The 22,769-nt window shown below is 36.2% G+C and overlaps 1 protein-coding gene across 2 annotated transcripts in view; it reads left to right on the top strand.

The window, feature by feature from the left end:
* The window catches only part of ADAMTSL1 (ADAMTS like 1), a 385,708-nt gene that overhangs the window by 86,162 nt on the left and 276,777 nt on the right, over positions 1–22,769 (top strand). For both annotated transcript variants that reach the window (XM_081066820.1, XM_081066819.1), the window contains exon 4: positions 15,788–16,024. In XM_081066820.1, the coding sequence (XP_080922946.1) occupies positions 15,788–16,024 (237 nt within the window). The remainder of the gene's footprint in view (positions 1–15,787; positions 16,025–22,769) is intronic.

The following is a 22,769-nucleotide window of genomic DNA, read 5'->3' as shown; positions in this document are numbered from 1 at the left end:
AGTTGGGCTGCGAATCTGTGTCTGCTGTCCACAGTTCTCGGAACAGCAAATATTCTGTTCTTTTGATCTGATACTGATACTTTATCGCTTCTAGCACCGGGCAGTTGGGGGTGGGGCGAGCTCTGGGAGGGTAGGGAGGGGGTGGCTAGTCTCAGTGCCTAAGACTTCTGTTCTCTGCTCGGCAATGAGGGCTTAAACCACTGTTTTCATCCTTCGTCCGTCCCTCAGTCTTTGCTCCGAGGTCTCTGCCGTTAGCGTTGGGTTCAGCCGTTTTGTATGCTGCCCCCTCAGCCCCGTGGGCCATAAGCGGAGCCCTAGCAGTCCGAGTCCTTCCCTCTCCCGCAGCTGTGGTAGTTCCGGGATGCAGTGAGCTCGGAGCACTGAGCTAGGTCTGCGTCCTGCGCCTGCGTGGCTAAGTCTCCGCACTTCTCCCTTCCCTCCTCCCCCGCTCGTGTGATTCTCCCACCTGGAGGTGAATTCAGTAGTGGGCCTCTTCGTCTTGCCTGTCTGCTGTGCAGGGAGTCCTTTGTGGTTATTGTTGTCCGATTAGTTGTAAATTCCAGGGGAGATTTACAGAGGCTCACCTCACGCCGCCATTTTGATGATGTCTCATGGATAGATTTTTTAATTGCTGATTGGATTTCTTTAAGGGCTATATATACAACTTATAAAATACTGGACAAGAGAATCTTGTCCAAACTATCTAAGTTCAACCTCAACTTTGACTTACTAGGTGTGTGAAAATCATTTAACCTCACTGTGCCTCAGTTTTTTCATCTGTAAAATGGAACAACATAGGATTTTTGTGGGGATTAAATTAGTTGATATATGTAAACTATGTAGTACAGTGCCTGGTACATAGTAAATTCAATATTTAATTGTTGTTACTTATGTTTCTTGAATAATTTTTTATCTTCTCTTGACTAATTTTTTTTTTCTTTTTCTAAGACTGTTTTCAACTTTATTAGCTTAAAGCTGGTCATACTTTTCTGTTACTATCTTTTCAACTCTGGCTATAATCTTCAGTTGTCTCTCCTTTTGCATTACCAATAGTGTTTATTTGGGATTTTTTTTTTCTTAATATTATCATTCAGTAAAGTTTGTAGGCAGTTTATTTTCAAATAACCAACCTTTTAGTTTGTCGAGTCTGTTTTCTGTATTTTCTGTTTCATTGATCTTTGTATTATTTTCTTTCATCTACTTTCTTTGGATTTTATTGTATTATTTTTCTAATCCTTCAAATTTGATTCTTAGCGCAGTAAGTTGCAGCCATTTGTGTTTACACATGTAAATGTTCAACAAAGTACAGCTTTGTTTGCCTCCCACAGTGTAATAAAGAGATTTTTGTTATCATCATTTCTAGGTATTCTAAAATTCCCATTATGATTTCTTCAAGTCATAAATTATTTACATCTGTTTATTAACATTGATATATATGACAGTTTTTAAATGATCTTTATTAATCTCTAACAATTGCATAGTGATTTCTTAAAAATGATCTTTTTATTCTGTTTCTTTGAAGTTTGTTTACACTTGCTTACACCTAGTATCTTACACCTAATATCCTTACACTTACTTACACCTAATATCCTAATATGTTCTTCAAGAGAGCCCGACAAGTGTATCACGCATTTAAAATGTGTTTTTCAAATCTCCTACTTCTTCAATGATTTTTTTAACCTGTTTGAGAAAAGGATTGAAAAATATCATACTTTATTGGTTAATTTGCCAGTATTACCTATGGTTTGTTTGAACTATTTGAACCTGTCTTATTGGATAGCCATGCATTTTAAAATAGTTTTGCCTTCCTGAAGAATTTAACCTTTTTCATAATATAGTGACCATCTTTATCAGTAGCTTTTGTTTTAAAATCTGTTTTCTCTGCTATTAATTTAGCAAATCCACCTTCATTTGGTTACATTTTTCTCATATATCTTTTTCTGTTCTTTTGTTTTCACCTTTTTCTATCTTTAAGTATATGAGTACCTAATACAAATATGTTTTGTAATTACAGTCTGATAATCTGCTTTCTTCAACCTGTTTGCATTCACTGTGATTAATGATAAACTAGATTTATTTCTAACATCTTATTTTGTAATCTCTATTCGTCCTGCTGTCCCAGTGTTTTTTTTTTTTTTTTTTTTTGGTCTTTCTTCCTTTCTTTGAAATATGGAGACTCTTTTTTTCTTATTTCACTTTTCCCTCTACTGGTTTTTAAGTTATACATCTACTTCTATTATTTTAGTGATTACTTTCAATTTTAATACGTATAGTTAAAAACTAAAGTTAAAGTGGTATCTATCCTTGCCTATCAAACAATTCAAGCCTCTTAGAACATTTTAATTCTGATTACCCTCCTTCAGACATATGCTTTTGTTGTCAAGTGTTTTACCTCAATTTTTATTAAACCCACAAATTAGATATTTTATATAGTCAGTGCTTTATATGGTCAGCTCATATTTATTAATCCTGCAGATTAGATACTCTATATCATCATTTTTTATTTAGATATACCTGAAAATATTCCATTTTCTTTGATCCATATTCTTTCTTAAATCATAGATCTTCAAGGTACTTGTTTGTTTGTTTGTTTGTTTGGTCCTCTGTCTGGAATATCTTTTAAAAGTTCTTTCAGTGATGATTCAATGGAAATAAGTACTCTAAGTTGTTTATTTTCTTTTATAAAATATTTGTATGTAGTTCTCTTAAAACTTAGTTTTACTGTGAAAAAGCTAACTTTTAGGGAGACATTTACCTTCTCTCAACACTTTGGAGATAATTGTCCACTGACTTTTAATTTCTATTGTTGCTTTTGAGAAGTCAGCAGCCATTCTAATTGTTCTTTGTCTTTCTCTTTATGATTTTCTCTTTATCATTGGCGTTCTGTAATTAGTTATGATCTCTGTAGGAACAGATCATTTATTTATCGTGTTTGATTTTTATTTGATTTTCTAACTCTGGGTTTTTGTGTTTTTAATTATTTTTGGAAATTTATTGTACTCTATAATTCATATTTCTTATTCTGTCGTTTGTATTTTCTATATCTTTCTCTCTCTGTGCTATGTTTTATATAATTTCTTGAACTCCTCCCATTTAATAAGTTGTCTCTCCACTATTTCTAATACTCTTTCTTTTTCACCTCCTGAGTTTCTAAAGATGTTTATATTTTTCATTTACCTCAGTTCTGTTTAGTTCTTTTTAAAATACACCTGGTTATCTTTGTTCTTTTATTACACTTCCAACATTCTTTTGAAAAATTTCCTTAAACATATTAATTTTCTCAGTTTGTATTTTGTGTCTGATAATTTCACTATATGAATTTTATGTAGGTCTGATTTTCTTGTTTCTGATGTCTCTTTTTTTATGCTATCTTATGTCTTCATATCCTTTGTGATATTTCTATGTACTTTTATGGTTGTTGGCATTTAAGAAAGAGTTCACTGTAGCCTGGGTTAATATATGTACTTTCTGGGAGAATTTACATTTGTTTTTGAGGGGGATGATGTTGGGACGGGGTGGTGATCAGTCCTAATCACGACCATTTTAAATGAGATTTTCCACTGTCCACATTGTGTGAATTGTCCCAAACTTTCATGAGCTCTGTTAAGAATTCTGAAGGAAATATCTGTTCCCATCCTTTACCCAGAGCCAATGGGAAACAGGTTCATCCCGTAGTGTTTCTCTCTAAGAAGCAGAGTATGTTTTATTTTGTTGATATCATCCCATTTCATTTTTTAAATTAAATTTATTTTTTATAGCAGCTTTAGACTCACAGCAAAATTAAGTAGAAAGTAGAGACTCTCATATACCCTTGTGCCCAGATGCCCAGGCTCCCCTCCACCTGACATCCCCCACTAGAGTGGGACATTTATTATAATCAGTGAGCCTACATCGACACATCATTATCGCCTAAAGTTTACATTAGGCTTCACTGTTGGTGTTGTCTATTTTGGGGATTTGAACAAATGTATAATGACATGTATCCATCATCATGGTATCATCCAGAATATGATAGTTCCACTGCTCTAAAAACCCTCTGTGCTCCACCTAGTCATCCCACCCTTCTCCATACCCAGAAACCACCGCTCATTTTACTGCCTTCATTTGTTGGCCTTTTCTAGGAGTTAAGTGGGTTTTTTTGTTTGTTTTTTCATCTTCCTGATTTCCTTTTTCTCTGAGGGTTTTGCCGTAGAGTCTAAGCATTTTGAGGGCAGCTTAATCCTCTTCCACAACTTGCGTTTCGTAGACTTTATCCCTTGTTCCCCGGTCTTATAAGCTGTTAAAATGGAAAGCTCTACACCACGAGAAACCAGCAGATCCCCTTACAATATCCATCAATTTCCTTTCTGGATTCATGCTTTCTCATTGTTTTTGTCTGTGAAGAAACTTTCTTGCCAGCTCAGCTGTACATGTAACAGTTTTTTAGTTTTTTTTTTAATTTTATTTTTACTTCAATGTAGTATTTTTAGGTATTCTGTAGTGGGAAGCTTTTTCAAAGTATCCAGTCCTACATATTCTTGCATATGGGAGTCCCTTAATTTAATCCTGGACAGATATTTTTTTAGCATCGATTTTGTGCCAGGCTCGTACCAGGCCCTTAAATGACACAGTCTTTCATGTTTTCCATATTTTTGAGGAAACAGAAAAACCAACAATACAATACAGCATGGTGAGTCCAAAGATGAAGGTACGTACAGGGCACGACAGCATCTTGGAGAAAGCTGCCTCCATCGGCTGCGGATAGGGCGTTGTCTGAGAATGAGACCAGGAAGTGATAGCAGAGGAGCAAAGCATTAAGGAAATGGAAAATATTCTGATGTAAAATGTGGTGTGTTGGGAGAAGTAGGGAGAACTGAGCCTATAGAATAGACAAAGCTAGGTCAGCTCCCTGTAGAAAACTGCTGAGATATTTGTTGCATGGCTACACTATAGAGAACAGAGAAAACAGTCTTAGATGGTTCTAAGTGACGCTGATGACACTGAGGGGGAGAAAAGATTTTGGCAGCCGCTTTCCTACACCTCTTTGTCCAGATTCAGCCTTAAAAGGAGGCAAAATACAAGGGAGGTCGCCTCTGTCCCAAAATTATCCTCCAATTTTGAATTGTTTGCCTCTCTTCTTGTAATCCGTGTAAAATAAAAACTTGATTTATGGCCTCACCACCTATCTCCCTCCTTTAACTCGTAAGCATCATGAAGGCAGGGAGTGTATCTGTCTTTTCACTGTAGCCTAGTGTTTGGCAAGTGTCTCCATGTTTTGAACACATGGAATTAACAGCTGTTGGGAGTGATTAGATAGAAAGCATTGTTAGTCATTCAGATCTTGTTCTAGATAAGTTGGATCCATTTGCTTTCCTCTTTCCTCTTACCTAGTGCAGCCCACTGGAGGAAATGGAAGTTTTATAGGAAGCAGAAAGGAAAATCAACTTTGGAGCAAAGTTCTCTTCAGGGTGAAGCTAGTGCTCAGAGGCCATGCTTTAAGTTTCAAAGGATGACCTGGAAACACTGGGTTTTAGGGTCAGAAAAATATATTTCTCTAATTCTCTTTTGGTTTCTTAAAACATGCCCATGGTCCAAGATCAACAAACTAAGAAGTATGAGCACATATGAACAAAGTTGAGTGTTGTCATCCATTGAACTTATAACCCAGTAAATTTGGCGCATGATACTGTTTGATTAAACTCATATGTTAAGACATTCATATAAGTCACTTTAATTAAAATTATGTTCAAACAACTAACTAACGTAGTTCTAAAGGCAGCAAGGCCATGGGGGAGACAAAACTAGATGAAAAAAGTACAGTCTCAGGTTCCTCTGAAGCCCCCCAAGAGCTGTGTAACTCATGTAACAACTAACCCCTCTGTAGTATTTGTAATAATAGTAATACCTTACATTTATTGAGTGTTTACTATGTGCCAGTACTGATCTGAACATTATACTTATATTAACTCATATCCCATTAGTCCACAGAGCCATCACATGACAATGCCAGCCACCTTTAGGTCAGGATGAATATTGAGGCCCTAGAGAATTCTTTTGTTTGATTTTTAGGAGTTGGCTCCTTTCACTGTATTTGGAAAGTAGTACCCAGCAGTCCAATTTATGGCTGTAAATTGAAAGTTGGTAAGAGAAGCATTAAAAGAACAGTGATGGATTTGTAGTCTTACGCAGGGGAAAGAGGAGGTTAAGAATATGGGAAGAGAAAGCAGAGGTATGACTAGGGACATCATGTAGGTTCCAGGCCCCTAGGAAGGGAGAAAGGGGAAACAGGGAAATTTAGAAAGGGAATTGGGAAAAGAGCAAATAATTTTGAGGTCCTGCTCTACCGGAGTGTCCCGAGTGAAAGGATACTGGTTGTGGAAGGGAGTCTCTTACTCTTCCCTGCAACATGCCTGTAACAGGTTTCCCTTCCATCCAGGTCTACTGCCTGACCCCACTAGAGAAGAAACTCCCTTCACTGCTTCTCTGTTTTCCTTGCTGCTTTGTTCTGCTTCCATGGCTATCAGATTTTTCTAAAATAATCTGGCTTTCAACTGTTCTCCTGGTGTTACCATAAGTATCCTCTAATTTATTGAGCATGAGTTCTAATGTTTGGTGTGGCACCATTCCCATGATGAAGGTTTCAGAGGATACTTCTTTTACAGGATCAGTTTATGTAGCATTCACCAAGAACCTGGGTGTCAGAATAGGAATTCTGCTCCAGAAGTTGGAAAGAGACTAGGCAGGGAAGAGAGAGGGTCATTAATCTCTCAATCATTTTATCTACAGTAACCCTACCTCTTTCCCCTCATTCCAAGTTTATAAGGAAAGACCCAGCTAATCTTCACTGGTACCATGGACAGTCTGGGAACATCTTGTTTCTTGTTTTCTCTCTTTGGAAAATGTGGCCCAAAAGAGCATCATGTCTCTTGCCAGGATGACTTGCGTTAGTGGTCAGGATTACAGTCTCCCATCCAGAAAGGAATCTGGCTGAGAGGAGACTATTCCATTCCATTGACTGGAGAATAGATACATGTTTTTCTCCTTTATTCACAGACCTGGGTCCCTCTCCCAGGAGAGAGTACCTTCAGTCCTAGTTTCATTCTACAGTGAACTGTCTGGATAATAATTCAAATAGAAGCCTGACTCTGTCTTGTAGGACCTGACTCAAGTGAATCTTAAATTGTGTGCTACAAAGATCTGACCAAAAGAGTACCGAGATGCATTTCAATTCATTCATGGGACTGTGTTATATGCCTCCAAAAAGGAGCATTAATTAGATACAGTGCCAGGATCACAGGCAGCTGTCAGGATTGAGGGATAGCCAGAAAGAAGTGAAGCCTGCAGACGATATTAGGTAGTTGTTTATAGACTGGCAGGGAGAGAAAGTGAAGAGAGAATGCTGGGGTCTTCTCTGAATTACGTGACATGATATTTATCTTTGAATTGCTCTCGACAGTGTCTTTTTCCGGTTTTTGGTGTTTTTCTTTTTGTTGATTGGCATAAGGACCACATGTTCCAGGAGACAACTTCAGTCTCCAAATTTTCTCTTTTGTAATATAGCAAGCTTCATTACCCTTTCCCACTTATAAATAGAAACATAATGAACTTGTTATGCAACAGACCTAAGAAGTAGTAACAGTGTAAGTATTTACATGCTAAAATGTTTCCCTTATACCAGTCTTCCTCTAACCTGATTCTCCACCACAAATATTTTGGTAAATGCAGTATGAAAACAAAGAACTGTATAATTGTGTGCTTGTAAAATGAAATTGTACGCTGTGCTCCAAAAAGGACTACAGATTACTGCTTCAAATATGCTAATTTCGGGGTGAGGAAAGAATATTTATTTTAGAGTAGAATTAAAAAACAGTGAAAAGTCAGAAATGCTGATTTAAGAAAAGATATTGCTAAACTGGAACTAATTCAAAGAATCAGACTAAAAATAATAAAAGACCTCAAAGAATGAATATCTTCAAAATTGAGAGAATTTAAGAGTCTAACATGACAAACTACAACCAGTCCTGCAAATACCTCTGGGGAATTGGATTCCAAAAGTCTGCGCTGTTCAAAAGAGAAAAACTAAAAGCACTGAAATAAAAGCTACCCATAGGAAAAAAAAAAAAATCAACTTTTAAAATTAAGTGTTTTTACTTAGATCAGCTCTCAGATGCCTGGAGACATTAAAAATTAGCCCGGCAAAGCATTTGTTTTCAGATAACGAGCTTATCGAGTTAAGAGGGTGAGGTTAATGATTTATCATACATTTTGAATCTCTTATATCTGGACCTGAATAAGCACATGGACTGGTTTAGAGCTGTTTAACATCCCTGTAAGCAGTGCTCACTTAGGTACAGAGAGCAAGGTGCACCCAGTGCTTGAATAAACTGCAGAATTCCATGTTATTTCACAGGATCAATCCGTAAAGATGTTATTTGGTTGAGCAGGAACCAGATCCATGGTAAGGTGTTAAAATGGTTAATGATTTGTTTTCATGGGCACTTATTTATTTCCCTTAAATAAGTTATTTTCCCAAAGTATTGACAGTTCAAAAGGAAAATAAAGAAAATCCATAAATCTTTTATACCAGGGAAAAGAAAACAAAAACAAGGACTCTTGAATATATCTTGTATGTATACATGAAACTGTAGTGTTCCAAGGAAGTCTGTTGGCATTTTCAAAAAGGAGGATGAATGAGCCAAGAATGCCTTACCTTCCGCCCTCCAAAATCAACCCCATTTTCTGTTCTTTGCACTCACAGTGATGTGTTAGAGATTTAAATATTATGTTCTTGAAATATAATAGAATTGTCTACATCCAGACTGTCTAGACAGGGCAGGGACTATCTCTGTTTAATTTCATTTGACATAGCAGCTAGCAGTCTTGCACAAATAAATGCTTTCAATGATAATGTTGATGTTAGTATAAGAAGGTGGCCAAAATTTGGGGGATAAAGCTTGATACCTTAACATGAGTGCTTTATAGTGCATGCATGCACTGAGTATTATATAAAAGTTACATAAGTCTAGCTATTTATTGAATAATAAATTATTTCAGCACATTTTATGTTTCTTAATATTACCCTATTAAATATGTTTACATGGAGGAGGAAATATCAATCTGCCTATTCAGAAAATGGGCAAGAATTCCCACTCAATTTTCCTAATGTCTGAAATGCAAAGTATTTTTGTAAATCTATATATTTTAAAAGGAAAAAAATGGCTATTTCAAGATTTTCTAAGATTTCTCGATTGGAAAGCCGTCAAGATTTAGATTTCTGCAAGATTCTAGAAAACAGGATTGGGGTTTCTACAGTGAAAACCATGACTTCTATGTCATTTATTCACTGTGTTCATCACTCATTTTTAAAAAACAAACATTTGAGTACTTGTATATAATCAAAAGCCAAGGAGTCAATGATCCCTGTCCTCGTGGAGCTTATGCATTAGTGGAAAGAGATAGACAATAAAAAATAAGCATAACAAGCAAATTTTATGATGTACTTGAAGATGATTAAATGTGGTAAAAACAAGAAAAATGGACAGGATAAGAAAGAATCAGTAGTGGGAACGGGTGTTGCAGATTTACATAGAGAAGTCAAGGTAGGTCTCGTAAAAGGTGATATTTGAGCAAAGACTTGATGGAGGTGAAGTAATTAGCCACCTGGAATCTGGGCAAAGAAAATTCCCAGCAGAAGGGAGAGATGGTGCATGTGTCCTCAGATAAGTGTGCTCCTGGAGTGTTCAAGAGGTAGCCTGGAATCCAGTGTGGCAGAAGCCAAGCGAGTAAGGAAGACAACAGGAGGGGGCGGGGCCAGATCTTTACTTCTATCTGAGATGAGGATTTGGACTTTTAATCTGAGTGAAGTGGGGAGCCATTGCAGAGTTGTGACAGAGAGGTGGCATGATCTGCTTTATGCTCTAGTAAGATCGTGCTGGCTGCTTTGTTGACAGAAGTCTCTAGGAGCGCGAGGATGGGAGAAGGAAGGTCATTGAGGAAGCTACTGTAATAATGCAGGCAGGACGTGACTGGACTATGGTCAGATTCTGCATACTTCTGTATGCAGAGTCAACCTTTCCTGATGGATTGGATGTGAGAGGCAAGCATCATTTTCTAAGGCAGTGGCTCCCAGAGTGGTCACCAAACCAGCAATATCAGCATCATCGGGGAACTTGTTAAAAAAGGCAAATTCTTGGACCTCACCCTAGATTTACTGAATCAAAAACTCTAGAGGGTGGGGCCCCAGCAACCTTGTGTTTTGTAACAAGCACTCCAGGTGATTCTGATGCACACTTAAGTGTGAGGACCATTGCTTTAAGATCTGGGGCCTGAAATGGGTGGAGTTGGCATTGACTGGGATGGTAGAGGCTGCAGAGGAAACAGATTGAGGCGGGAAGGTCAGGGGTTCAGGTTTCGACATGATGAGTGTGTGACGTCTTAGACAATTGGATGGTGAAGAAACAGTTGTGTATAGTCTGAGTCGACTTCAGGAGAGAGGGTCTGAGTTGGAAATGGAAACTGAAACATTGATTATTTTTCTGAGAACAAAATATAGTATTAGATTGGATTACACCAGTGAATATTTATTGTTTAGTGGTTTCATTTTAACTTTGAATAAAAGAAGCAGAAACCCAAGTAATAAATACCAAAATATATAAAAGAGGCAGCCCACCATCTATTTAAACGTGCTAAGTGATTTGAGAGCGTTAGGGGGTATATTTTCCAGAGCCTCCATCTATTTATTGTAGAGGAACTTTTATGGTAATTTTTCCTGCTTTACCACCAGTACATTGAAGGTTCCTAATATTTTGAGGGTAATACTTAAAACTAATAAGATTTTCTAAGGTGACCAAGTAGCTTATACATTTCTATATATGTTTACATCCTAAAATAGCAATCCAAACTTGCTGGAGGATAGAATAGATGCTTTACCAAACAATTCTAATTTTGTGTTCTTGCACAGTCGCTTTTATGGAAGGTGAGTGGTTAGGGTGGATAGAGGGGAGGAACAGAATTTAGAAGAACAGTCCAAGACAGGGAAATGCCGTGAGAAGGATAGCTCTTCAGTTACTAGAGTATGTGTGGTCACCTATCATTCCTAGTGTTTTCTTGATACTATCAGATACTAATAGTGACTCTTTAAATAAAGCCATAGAATCAGAATAAGGCATTTATATCAAGGCACTCATAAAACTTTTAGTAAAACAGCAAAATTAGCAGAAAAAGACAACCACTGAATATTTAAGGATAAAGGTAAAGCAGAGGGATGTCCCTTAGGAAGGGGAATGTCTTCTTTAGAAAGAGAAATAATAAAGAAAAAGTAATGTTTCTCCTGACCCTGAATTTATATTCTGTATATTTTTTCAAGACCATTTTAAAGGCCTTTCAGATGCTGCCACCTTACTGCTGAGATACAATCTTTGACAATTCACCCAGCGAGTAAACTCTGGGAAGCCTGACCCTCTTTTGTCCCAAAATGTAATCTGATCCACCTATCATCATCGGGGGACATCTGGGATCCATCTTATCTTTCCCACTGGCTAGTTGATTAACCAGAAAATGTTTTGAATTGGATTCATATATGGCAGGACTCCACGGACTTTATGAATTATAATGGGAGAATATAAAAGGTCAGATTTTAGTTTTTGTGTTTTTAAAAAAGAAAACTGACACGGTTAAGATTGAGTGCTTAAAAATTGGAGAGAAAAATCACATTATGTTAAATGGCTAACTACAGTAATTCATAGGCCCATCTGACTATTTTAAATAAAATACGTCTTTTCAGAGTGAGACAGTCCTAGCTCAGTAGTCTGACACAGAATTGTCAATCCACAGACGTATTAGAGTTAGTTGGAAAAAGAACACCAAGAAATACATTATTTTGCTCTCTTTTGCTTTACTCCTGTTGGATGGTGTTCCTGCAGATATCTGAGAGGCTGGAAGTTAGGGTTCATTAGTCCAGTGCATTCTTCCCATATCATGTTTTTTGCCAGGTTCTTGGTTCAAATGCCACTAGATTTTTCTGTGATTTTTGTCTTCTTCATTACCACCTATGAGCCAACTTCAGTGCATAAGTATATAAATAATAATTTGTTTTCTTCTTTGTTTTAAATATCCCAATTGAAAACTCAGGAGTCCTACCACTAAGGTTTTATGAGAGTAGAAATCTCACATTGCATGTATTTAGTACACTCTACATTCAGCATATATCCTGAGGAAAACCACTCTCATAGTCAGAATTGATGACATAGTATCAAAAAGCATCTCTTCAGAAGCTGATATTTCAAAGATGATGCCCAGGAGAAGATGTTAAATATTTTTCAAAGCAGTGAGGACATCAGTTTCTAAATCTGACTCTTAGGAAGATCAGGAAGTATAATGATTTCGTGGACCAAATTATAATTAAAAACTTTGTACGTGATAAATCTCTGTACAAATAAGGGTTATTCTGTCATAGTTATGATGATACGTGTGGAACAAGAGTCTATGATGACTTTGCTTGAGTTTTCACTCCTGCAGCTGGGTGATCCCAGATGCACCAGGAGTTCATTGAGTGTCTTGACCTATGCTTGAGATGTTTTGGGTTCAACAAAAGAAACTTTTGCCAAATCCCTCCTTCCTTCATTTTTAAACATGTGTATTTCAAGGGAAATTTGATTCATATGTTTCTAATTCATTTACACTTAAATCATCAAAATGTTATTTTGTAAGAGCTATTTGATGTCCAAGAAGCTTTCTGAACCTGTTTTATAAGTTGTCTTAAGTCCTTTTTCTTAAAGCAGGAAGTTGCATTTTGCCAAGTACAAATAAACTCAAACATTAAAAAGATTCAAGTTCAGTTTCCAACTCTGAACTCCAGGTTTTAAGCTCATTCTCAATTTAGCAAAATATAGTTTCCCACCCCTACAATAACACGGGTAGAAGGAAAGACAGCAGTGACAAAAGTGAGTGAAGGTATTCACAAAAATTATTATTTTCAGAGATATTTCTCCAGTTGTGAAAGTTCAGCAAACCTGTAACAGGTGTTCTTGCAGCCATTATATACAGGTGAATTTTGAACAGGAACGCCTGCCTGCTTGTTGATTCTCTATGAAGTATCTAAATAAGTTTACTGCTTTTGTCACAGCAAGGAAAACCCATAAGTCCTAATATTTTAACGTCACTTTTTACTAATTTTACCTTTGCGCCTTATTTATCTTAGTAAAGATGGGAAGATTCAACACATTTTGTTGAACAGAAGGGACTCCTAAGAGACAGTAGGAGTTTTATGTCAGCACGAGGACGCTGTGACATCAAGTTAAAAATCTAATTGACACTCTCTTGGAATTGGATAAATGTGGAAAATTATCTCTGGTTCTTCCTAAGAGGTCTCTTAATTACACATTACCCTTCTTACTTTAATACAGAGGTGATTCAGCCTGATTCTGAAATTCCCTGTCGCTGGTTCGTTTTTATATATAGATAAAGAAGGTAAAGGTAATTTTGAAAGGAAGTTGAAACCATTCTAAACAATTTCCTCGATGTTCTGCTTTACTGAATCTACTTCAATATTTCTTCTGTACTATTGACTAATCAAATGGCTCTTGGGATGACAGGTAATATGCAACTGAAAACACTTTATTTAAACATTATTGATTAAACTCTCAGTTCAACAGTGGGCACTCCCATGCAATGGCCACCAAGGAAACTTGTTGATTGTATAAACTGGTTTTGTTAAACTTGGTAAACAAGGGGAAGCAGCACCTTGACAGTCTCTGTAGTGTCTCAGGTGGAGGAATTTCTGGAAAGGATGGGTAGAGTTTGGGGGCTGTGGTAAATCAGAGGGTTATTTTAGGACAGAACCTAGTAAGTGAGGACTAGGCAGAGACTGGTAGGATTTGTTATCTAGTAAATTAGCAGTCTTGTCTTTGGAACATACGTCCATGAAGAGTTAATATTAAATCAGCTTGTACTCTTACCTTGGAACACATGTTCTGAAAAGAGCTGGTATCAAACATCTAAGTTTAGATAGTTTGTGTTGACTATCATGTAATTTACCTGTTTTGTGATTCATAGCATCGTTCTGCAGGTTGTGGTTTTGTTTTATTTCTCACAACAAACAAGTCAATATCAACAAACAAAGTAAAACGCACATTTATTTATCTTTCTTAAAAGTTTTAAACTGTAGTCTATCATTAAAGAAATTAATAAGTAATGAATTTTAATTTACTTTCCTCAGACAATATTCAAAATCACTTAAGTCTTATTGGGTACCTGTACGTATACCTGTGTGAAATAAATTAATTCTTCTCCTTCAGTACTGTTTTATTAACTCTGAGAACATATGGAATACTAACAATAAAATTCCTTGAGAGTTTATATTTTGAGCTATTTCTGTTTGTCTTAAGTATTTAATTTTTGTACCCCATCTCGCCAAGAAAATATATGCTTCCCCAAATATTAGAGCCTTCGGTGCTTCTTCATAGTGCCACTAGAATTTGAGAAAAGAGTCAGGAATTCCATTTCATAAATAGAGCAATGCTATTCTCGGAATGCTTATTTAGATATAAAGAGGTTTTCAGAGAGTGAAGACTCATATAAGAGAACTTTAAAAATATGATAATGTAGTAACCAGGAACTGCTAAAGACCACATGGCAATTCCTTATTTGAGGTGAAAATTATAATAAAAGCCTTTCCACGGATGGGTAGTCTGTACAGTATATCCTAATCTGAACACATGTAGCACAGACTAGACCTATCAAAAATCCTGTACGAGGAATAGGTGATATTTACCTTTTTAAAGTTAAATCTTACGTGATTTCACTGGTTTATCGTTCATTAGATAATAGCCATTGTTAGTTACAGTTTTACATTTTAAAATGCCCTTTATCAAATATACATTTCAAACATTCTTGTTTTCCACTGGTCTCTGCCAATATTATTTAAAATTCAAATTCAGAGACTCTCCTTTCTCCAACTCTTTCTCTTCGGTGGCTTCATTAGATAATCACTCTGTTTGCTCCTATGTACTGTCTCCCTCGTGCCTGGATTTGGACAGCGTACACTCTTGAACTTCTCACAGTGAACGACCTTGAGAGCTGAGTGTTATTCTTGTCTCTGTTCTAACCATAAAGAAACCTTGGCTGAGAGAGAGACCCACCATTGCGCAGCCACACTCCCATCTGAGGAGAAAGTTCAAACCTTTCCACTCTGCCGTGCTGCCTTAAGCTAAAGAATTTCATGTCTAAATAATGTTTTCTCATTTGTATTTCCCATGTTTAATTCTAGATACTGGGCAGCCTGAGTTTCAGAAAAAAAAAAAAATCACAAACAACCCCACAAAAAATTTTGAATGAAATTACCATAACTTTGCTGCTGTGTGCTAAAATATTGTCATAGCTCTTGATACCAACAGAAAGAGATGCTTTCAGCTAGCCCTCTGACTTTAGTAACTTCTACTTAAATTATTAGGAAATCAAAATAATGTTACAATGTGGAATCCATGGACCATCCAATCAACATCTTTCAGAAAATTTATTTCAAAGCAGCTACTTTCTCAGCTAATATTAATCAGATCTATTTCATGTTGGCTTCTTTCCCATTTAACTTCTGTCAGAAAATATATTTCACAGTGATTACTTTCTGAAATCTCTACATTTTCAGAATCAAACAAGCATATGACCTCCCAGACGATAGGGGGGGGAATCCATCTGAAATGACCCGAATGTCTGCTTTGTTTTCAAAGATCTGACAGACCACAAACCTGTTCCTGTTGACTGCTTGGGGCTGCCCTCTTAACCTGTGTGTGTCTCTCCCCCCTGTCTCCTCCAGGACTGCCCACCAGAAGTAGGTGATTTCCGAGCTCAGCAATGCTCCGCCCATAATGATGTCAAGTACCACGGCCAGTTCTATGAATGGCTTCCCGTGTCGAATGACCCCGACAACCCATGTTCGCTCAAGTGCCAGGCCAAAGGAACAGCCCTGGTTGTTGAACTATCCCCCAAGGTCTTAGATGGGACTCGTTGCTACACTGAATCTTTGGATATGTGCATCAGTGGTTTATGCCAAGTAAGTGCTGGCTTCTTGTCATTTTTGTTTTGCCACAAGCTTTTAGTGTCTTTGTGTAAGTAGTTTTAATACAGTCCTGCTGTCTGAATCCTTCGGGGTCACTTTTTCTAGAGTTTATAATGATACATTTGAAAATGGAGGTTTCATTTCAGTGAAAACTACAAGCGTTGTATTTTGTATTAAGGGAAAGTAGGCTGGAATTTTTATGTCTTTCCTTGACTCTCACTTGACGGTGGAAGAATAAAAATTCTTGAAAAGTGGATATCACCTTTGGACTAGACTCTGAAATTGCCTCTGTCTTGGTTCTCCCTGAAATGCATTTGTGTGTGTGTGTGTGTTTGCATTTGGAGGCGTCACTTTTCATTTGCTTAGAGCTTCAGAATCACTCAGGTGAGGTTGGCTCTACAATCTCCACGTAAACTGTAGGAGAACTTGTTTCTTTATGGTAACTGTAATTTTGTTAAAAATTCAGACAAACTGTAGAGAAACGGATGGCAGTGTCCACTAGGTCGGATTTCAGGCAGGTAAATCTTTGAAGCAGGGATAGCAAACAGGTTTGATGTCTGGTATCAATGTATCAATGTCTGCTTTGTGGAGGGCGTTAGTAAGATGAAGGGAGTTAGTATGTTTGCCATCTTGATTTTGAATTCCAGTCTTCAGATTAGGATGACCAGCCTAGTTTGGAAGCAAGCAGTTGCTATATTTTCCTAAGTGCTATACGTGACCGTGTACATTTATATTTCACGAAGTGGACATTTTGAGAATCTTTGCCTCTCCCTCCCAAGAAGACAATGGTGGGAATTTTTCTCTCTTCAGAATCTCTAATATCATAACTGGCAGTATAAAAATTAACATAAAATATGCTTCAGTAATTTGTTGTTTCTAATTCACATGTTTATTTAAAATCTAAATCTACATTTCGGCATAAAAGGAATAACTGTAGTGAGAATTACTACAAGAGATGTGCGATGTCCTGCAAAGTTTTATTTCCAGGAGAGGGAGAGAGAAATGCTAAACCATCATGAGGTCTAGAATCGGGAGACAGGGCAATTTTGGCCTGTCCAAACACTTCTCAGATAGGAGGATGGAGAGAATATTTATATACCTGAAGTTTTCTTTATGTACAAGAGATATGTGAATTTCAGATAGAAATTTGAATAGAGAATCTTACTATTTTAAAGGTAAGGCCTAAGAGATGATCTAATCAATATCATAAAAAGCAATATACAAGTATTTGAACATTGTTTGTGATATATGATGTTTGCTTTCTTCTCTAGGACTCTCAGTAGCATTGAAATGGAATTATGGAGTCTATAAAATTTGGGGGGAATAGAGAATTGAAAAGCAAATAGATATAGAAAAGAGGTTGTGTTGTAGGGAATGGCAAATAATATAATAATTCCTTATGTATGTATACTGTTTGAGTAAAGCATGACAGATTTCTATTTTGTAAATGAAAAAAAAAAAAAAGCCAAAAACAATGAAGACCAGAAAAGTTGTGTGATTTCCTGAAAGTTATATTTCTGGTCATGGCAGAAATGGGACTGCATTTCAGGTCTCTTGATAATCTACTTTAAAGTTGTTTTTACTGTATTACACTGATGAATGAACCAAAATAAACAAGACAGATCAGCAAATTAGGTTTCATTTGTTTCTGTTGCTTGGGAGTTCAACATGGTGTGTTTTTTTCCTAGACTAATCCTGCCAGTTGGCCTCATGTACCTTGGCAATTGAAAGGGAATCCTATCTCAGCAGAGAAAGAATAAATTTTATGTATAGTAAATATGAAATAATAATGCTGGGCTTTCGGTTACAAGTAGAAGTATGCCTCCTTAAGTGACCCTAACGTTCTTATGAACATGACTTGTTAATTTTAGTGCCAAATGTACACTATAGAGTATATGAAAAGAATTGTGATTTATACATAGGAATTATAATTGGTATTATTTTCTTCATTTATTTGTCTTGTTAGAGGCAATAGCAAGGTAAAGGAGATGGAAAAACTCAGATTGCATTTAGACATTAAGAGGTAATTTGGCTGGAGAGCAGGGTACCCTCTCCCACCCCCCACCCCCAAGTATACAGTAAGAAGAGAGAGAAGTAGTTCAGGAGAAAATCATAGATGCTTGAATGGCAGACACAACTGAGGTAAACAGTGAGTGACCCAGAAAGAGCTTTAGTAGAGAAAAGACATAATCATAGCTCTGCTGTAGAAAAATTAATATAGCTGCATGTACAGGATGCTTGAAGTGGAAGGCCCTGGAGCTAATCAGACCAGCTGAAAAGGAGGCGCTCAGAGCTGCCAAGGTGAAGCCAAGCATGAGCCTGGGCCAGGGCAGTGACAGCAGAAACAGAAAGGAAACTAAATCTAAAACCAGGAAGGAGTTTTCATTTTGATTATAACTAGGGCAGAGGGTAGAAAGCAATAAATAAAATTAATCATGCTCAGGGGATTGAGAACTACAACGTAATATGAATTTGTAATGGATATAATTTTTAATCCTTGCTCCCAAAACTACTTGAATTTTATAAAATGATGGAAGGAACGAAAAATAGCATGAAGATAGTAGAATAAAGATGGACTATAAATGCAGTACATACATTTTCAGAAGGGCAGAGTGAAATGATAAACTGTAAAGAAGAAAATATTTAGCTTTGGATGTCATCTGACCTTGATAGAAAATGACAGCAGAACTATAGAGATTTGTCATTTATATGCACCCGATTATTTTAATAATAACTCTTTAATATGCTACTAAGAATCATTTTCTCAAAATTGGACCTTTAACTCTTAACCCAAACTATGGAATCTTAGACTTTTAGAGCCAGGAGCTACTTTAGCAATTAACAGATACTGCAATTTCACAAAGGAAGAAATTGAAACCTGAGGACTATCCCAAGATCATGAATGTGTTAATCTGTATTTGTTGTGAATGTGTTTCAGGAATATTCTAGAATCACTGCTATTTATAATAGATATCTTATCCTTATTCAGTAATATTAGAGAATCATACGAGACAGTAAAATAACTTCCATTTTGTTTTATTTTTATTGAGATATAATTGACATATAACGTTATATTATTTTCAGATGTACAACATGATGATTTGATATATGTATATATCGTGAAATAGTCACCACAATAAATCTAGTTAGCATTCATCACCACACATAGTTACAAAAATTTTTTTCTTGTGATGAGAACTTTTACGATCTGCTCTCTTAGCAACTTTTAAATACACGATACTGTATCGTTAACTATAGTCCATGCTGTACATTACATCCCCAGCACTTTTTAATTTTATAACTGGACGTTTGTACCTTTTGACCACCTTCACCCATTTTGCCCACCCCCCTCCACCTCTGGCAACCACCAATCTGTTCTCTGTACCTACGAGTTTGTCTTTTTTGTTTGTTTGCCTTTTTTTTTTTCCACATGTGAGATCAACCCTATTGTTCTGTCTGTCTGACTTATTTCACTTAGGATAATGCCCTCGAGGACCACCCATGTTGTTGCAAATGGCAGATTTCCTTCTCTTCTTTTGGCTGAATAATATTCCATTGTGTGTTTGTGTGTGTATGTGTGTGTGTGTGTGTGTGTGTGTGTGTCACATTTATTAAATCCATTCATTTATTCATAGGCTCTTATGTTGTTTACATGTCTTGGCTGTTGTAAATAATGCTGCAATGAACATGGGGGTACATATACCATTTGAGTTAATGTTTTTGTTTCCTTTGGATAAATACCCAGAATTAGGATTGCTGGATCGTATGATAGTATTATAAAAAAAATTTTTTTGAGGAAACTTCATACTGTTTTCCATAGTGGCTGCACCAATTTACATTCTACACAGTATACAATTGTTCCCTTTTCTCCACATCCTTTCAACACTTTTTATTTCTTGTCTTTTTGATGATAGCCCTTCTAACAGTATAAGATGATATCTCACTGAAGTTTTTGATTTGCATTTCCCTGATGATTAGTGATGTTGAACAACTTTTCATGTGCATGTTGAACATCTGTATGTCTTCTTTGAGAAAATGTCTATGCAGATGTTCTGCCCATTTTTAATTAGATTATTTGTGGTTTTTTGATATTGAGTGATATGAGTTTTTGATATATTTTTGGATATTAACCCTTTATCGGGTTGATATGATGTGCAAATATTTTCTCCACTTCTGTAGGTTGCCTAGAGTTTTATTATAGTTTGATGTAGACTTCTTGTTTATTTTTGCTTTTGTTGCCTTTGCTTTTGGTGTCAAATTGGTCATTGGTATTGACCAATGTCAAGGAGTTTTTCCCTGTGTTTTCTTCTAGGAGTTTTATGGTTTCCGGTTTTACATTCAACTGTTTAATCCATTTTGAGTTGATTTTAGTGTATGGTGTCAGGTATAGGTCCAGCTTCATTCTCTTGCATGTGGCTGTCCAATTTTACCTAACTCATTTATTGAAGAGACTATTCTCTCCTCATTGTATATTCTTATCTCCTTTGTTGTAAATTAATTGACTATATTTGCATGGATTTATTTCTGGGTTATTTATCCTGTTCCACTGTGTCTGTCTTTTTATGCCAGTACCATACTTTGTTGATTACTATACCTTTGTAATATAGTTTGAAATCGGAGTATAGTGCCTCCAGCTTTGTTGTTTTTCAAGATGGCTTTGGCTATTTAGGTTCCTTTTTGGTTCCATACAAATTTTAGGATTGATTCTTCTATTTCTGCGAAATATGCCATTTTTATAGGGATTGCGTTGAATCTGTAGATCACTTTGGGTAGTATAAACATTCTTTCTTTTAATTAAAGTTTATTGGGGTGACAGTTGTTAGTAAAGTTACATAGGTTTCAGGAGTACAATTCTGTAATACATCATCTATATATCACGTTGATATTGTTAAAAGTATGGACATTTTAACAATATTAAGTCTTCCAATCCATGAGCTCAGAATATCTTTCCATTTATTTGTGTCTTCAAATACTTTCATCCAGGTCTTATAATTTTCAGTGTACAGGTCTTTAACCTCCTTGGATAAATTTATTTCTGGGTATTTTCTTTTGATGCAATTATAATGGAATTGTTTTCTTAATTTCTCTTTCTGACAGTTTATTAGCGTATGGAAATGTAACAGATTTTTCTATATTGATTTTGTGCTCTGCAACTTTACTGAATTCATTTATTAGTTCTAACAGTTTTTTGGTGGAGTCTTTAGAGTTTTCTGTTTAAAACATATCATCTACAAATAGTGACAGTTTTACTTCTTTTTCAACCTGGATACCTTTTCTTTCTTTTTCTTACCTAATTGCCCCTATGTTATTTCTTCAGCATCTCCCATGGACCCAAATTTTGTCCAACTTTAAGTCTATCATTTATATAGGACAGCAATAGGTTTACTTAATATATCTTTCCAAACCACACTCTCTCCTTTTCCTCCCTCCTATAGCCCCCAGTGAGTCATTTTGTTGGTATCGCTCCCCACCTTGCATCTCAGACTAAAACACTGGGATTTTTATTTGCTCATTATTATTCTAGACTAGTTGAGCTTGGAGATAAGACAGGACTACGGAGGCAATTTGTCATAGTTAAGAATAGTTAGGAACAAAGGCTCTGGAGTCATCCTACCTAGTTGGAATCTAAGCTCCACCACTTATTGGTGTGTGACTTTGAGCAAGTTCCTTAGACTCCGTTTCTTCCGTCCCAAATGAGGTTAGTATTTGTAACTACCTGATAGGTTTGCTGTAAGGATTAAGCAATCAAATGCATCGAAGTGCTTGCTATGACCTTGACAAATACAAACTTGTGGTAATGCTGTTAGTAACACCCAAATTACTTCTTGTCTTTGACTTTTCATTTTTATGGCTCTTTTGAGTGCATGTTCTAATGTGGTTATACATATAAAAGGGGATAATGACTTCCCAATGAATGAACAGACCTTCTGTTAATTTCCTATTGCAACCTTCCTATGCTAATAACTCCGCATTGTATCATTATCAACCTCTGATCTGGGGTAGTGAACTGCATCCTGTACAGAGTTAATGAGCCATCACAAATAGGATCAGCTCTATTAGTACTGCTGTTATTCATTTATTTTCATTATCCAAATTACCCCATTTATATTTGTTGTAAAGCACAAAGCTGGTTTCTGTTATATATATATAAAGAGAGAGAGAGAAAAGCATAAATTTACAGGTAAACCATGTACTGCTGTTAAAAGTAATTTTGAGGTTACTTTGAAGTCAAATACAGAAAAGTGTGTTTTATTTTTATAATTAATGAAATTCACCAGTTGATACCTAATGTATGTTGATGAAAAAGACCAAGTGCAAGTATAAACCAGCTCTTTTACAATAAATCTACATATTTATAATATTGCTTATTGCTATTTCAGAAAATAAGGTATTCCAAAAAGAAAAAAACAAGAATTCCTTTCAAGTAATGTCTTATATAATATTGTTTTTAAATGAATAATACAATAAAGAAATAAGCAATAAATTGGATCATGGAGTTTTGATGTCGATACTGTGGCAACATTAAAATGAAACACACTTCTAACAAAGACGGTCTTTCCATTTTTAATAATTCCTGTGGTGAGTAGTTTGAAATGAATTGAATGGAATGATTATTTCTCCATCTCTGTCTGTGACCTAAGTCACTAGTATCAAATGTCTACCAGTTATTCTAAAGGTGGTGATGTCAGAAACCAGGAGTTGGCCGTTTTTCCTTCTGTGTTTTGTAATCTAATTCCAC

Source organism: Rhinolophus hipposideros, assembly GCF_964194185.1.
Source record: "Rhinolophus hipposideros genome assembly, chromosome: 11".
In the NCBI taxonomy this organism is placed as follows: domain Eukaryota; kingdom Metazoa; phylum Chordata; class Mammalia; order Chiroptera; family Rhinolophidae; genus Rhinolophus; species Rhinolophus hipposideros.
Note: the sequence above shows the minus strand (reverse complement) of the source record. Positions and strands in the feature narration are given on the sequence as shown.